Below are 1668 nucleotides of genomic sequence, written 5' to 3' on the forward strand. Positions count from 1 at the left end.
TAAAGATCATTCCTATTTTAAATAGAAGAACGCAAACATTCGGTTTTATGTTGTTTAAAAGATTCGAATCCACACAACAACTTGAGAAAACTGAAGAAGAAGTACTTTGATCATAACCTTTGATTGTTAGTACTTCAAGTCATGCTGAGACATATGGTTATGTCCGTTTACTTCCTTTGGTGAAAAAAGTTGTCTCTTATCTTTGTTATATTAAGCTGCTACAAAATCAAGTTGATAACCTGGTACAGCTTTTATTAGGGCAAGGTGTCTTTCACAACAGACTCTTTGTTATCTTTATGGATGAAGAATTGAGTTTGGCTTGTGTTGATTCATTGATTCAATGATTGATTGCTTTGTGTTATACTAGCACATTTACTTATCAATTGACAAATAGTCGCACTTGAATTTGTAAAATTGACTGATTCCGGCGTCTGAGGATAGTAGTAGGACAACCCTATTTAAAAAGGTGCTTTAAGAATTCACTTTAGACAGATTGTTGATTTGCGAGTCAAAGACAAGTTGTACCATAGAAAAAGATATATACAAGGTAAGTGATATAAATAGGAGTAGTTTCATTGTGCATTCTCAAGATGAATACGAACTGGATTAGATACTGCTAACAGAATGAAATGAATTGTTTGAACCACACTGGGTCGTCCGTCTATTATGAATCTTTTAGCTCATCAAGATCTTCTATCGCCACACTCGAAACCTCTCTGTCCCATAAGAAGAGTCGTTATACCCTAGACTTTGGTTCATATAGGGTTTATATATCCTCGTTAGTCTATTTAATACTGATTGCTTCACGATTGTATGGATTTATTGGAAGAATTTACCCAAGTAGAGTTGGCAGACGAAATACCAACGAGTACTAGTATTCTTTCATTTAAATACACAGAGGACAATCTAGTTGATAGTTTGCTTTGCAAGAATCATAACGAGAGAAAATCCCGAAATTCCTTCCTGATAGTTGCAACTCACTTTCAAATTCTAAACAGATCGTTGACCGAAACTCATTTGAATCCATTGTTTCTACAATTGACCCAATGTTGAATCATATTGGTATACTGCAAAAATGAAGATTTCGTTGTTTCCGTTGGGTCTGATTCTGCGTGATATGTTAAGCACCAATATACACACTTTTTACTGATTTTTCTGCGAATGGGAAAAAAGATGGGCAATTTGAAAAGAGTGGCCGATTGTAAATGGGCCCGCGCAATTTTGATTTGATAATTGCCATTCTGGGTGTGTGGGGTAAGAAAGAATGGGTAATCGGAAATGGGGGAGAGAGTGGGGAAATTGCGATGGGGAAAATGGGTGGGGAAAGGGGCCAATTGGGGCCGACCCCAAGGTGATCGTGATTTGAAATTGCCATTGTGGTGGGCTGGGGAAGAATGGGCCCATTTGGAGATGGGAGGGGAAATTGCGATGGGGGAAACTGGGTGGGGAAAGGGGCCAATTTGGGCCAACCACAAAGGTGATCGTGATTTTAAAATTGCCATTGTGGCGGGCTGGGAAAGAATGGGTAATTGGAAATGGGAAAGAGTGGGGAAATTGCGATGGGGGAAAATGAGTGGGGAAAAGAGTGCGAGGAAATTGAAGAGGGGGCAACCCAAAGGCGATTGGGTTGATTTGAAAATTGCCATTATGGATGCAGGGTAGAATGGC

General features: G+C 39.1%; 1 protein-coding gene across 1 annotated transcript; it reads left to right on the forward strand.

Annotated features, from left to right (window-relative positions):
- Positions 1-1185: 1185 nt before the first annotated feature.
- Gasu_61620 (uncharacterized protein) lies at positions 1186-1668 on the forward strand. The gene has a single exon (XM_005702656.1). The coding sequence runs from the start codon at positions 1279-1281 to the stop codon at positions 1660-1662; it is 384 nt and encodes a 127-aa protein (XP_005702713.1). The 5' UTR covers positions 1186-1278; the 3' UTR covers positions 1663-1668.

This window comes from Galdieria sulphuraria (genome assembly GCF_000341285.1).
Source record: "Galdieria sulphuraria unplaced genomic scaffold scaf_97, whole genome shotgun sequence".
NCBI lineage: Eukaryota > Rhodophyta > Bangiophyceae > Galdieriales > Galdieriaceae > Galdieria > Galdieria sulphuraria.

Bases quoted from the DNA above. Each gene is read 5' to 3' on its own strand.
- Gasu_61620 (XM_005702656.1), top strand. From the start codon at position 1,279: ATGGGGGAGAGAGTGGGGAAATTGCGATGGGGAAAATGGGTGGGGAAA.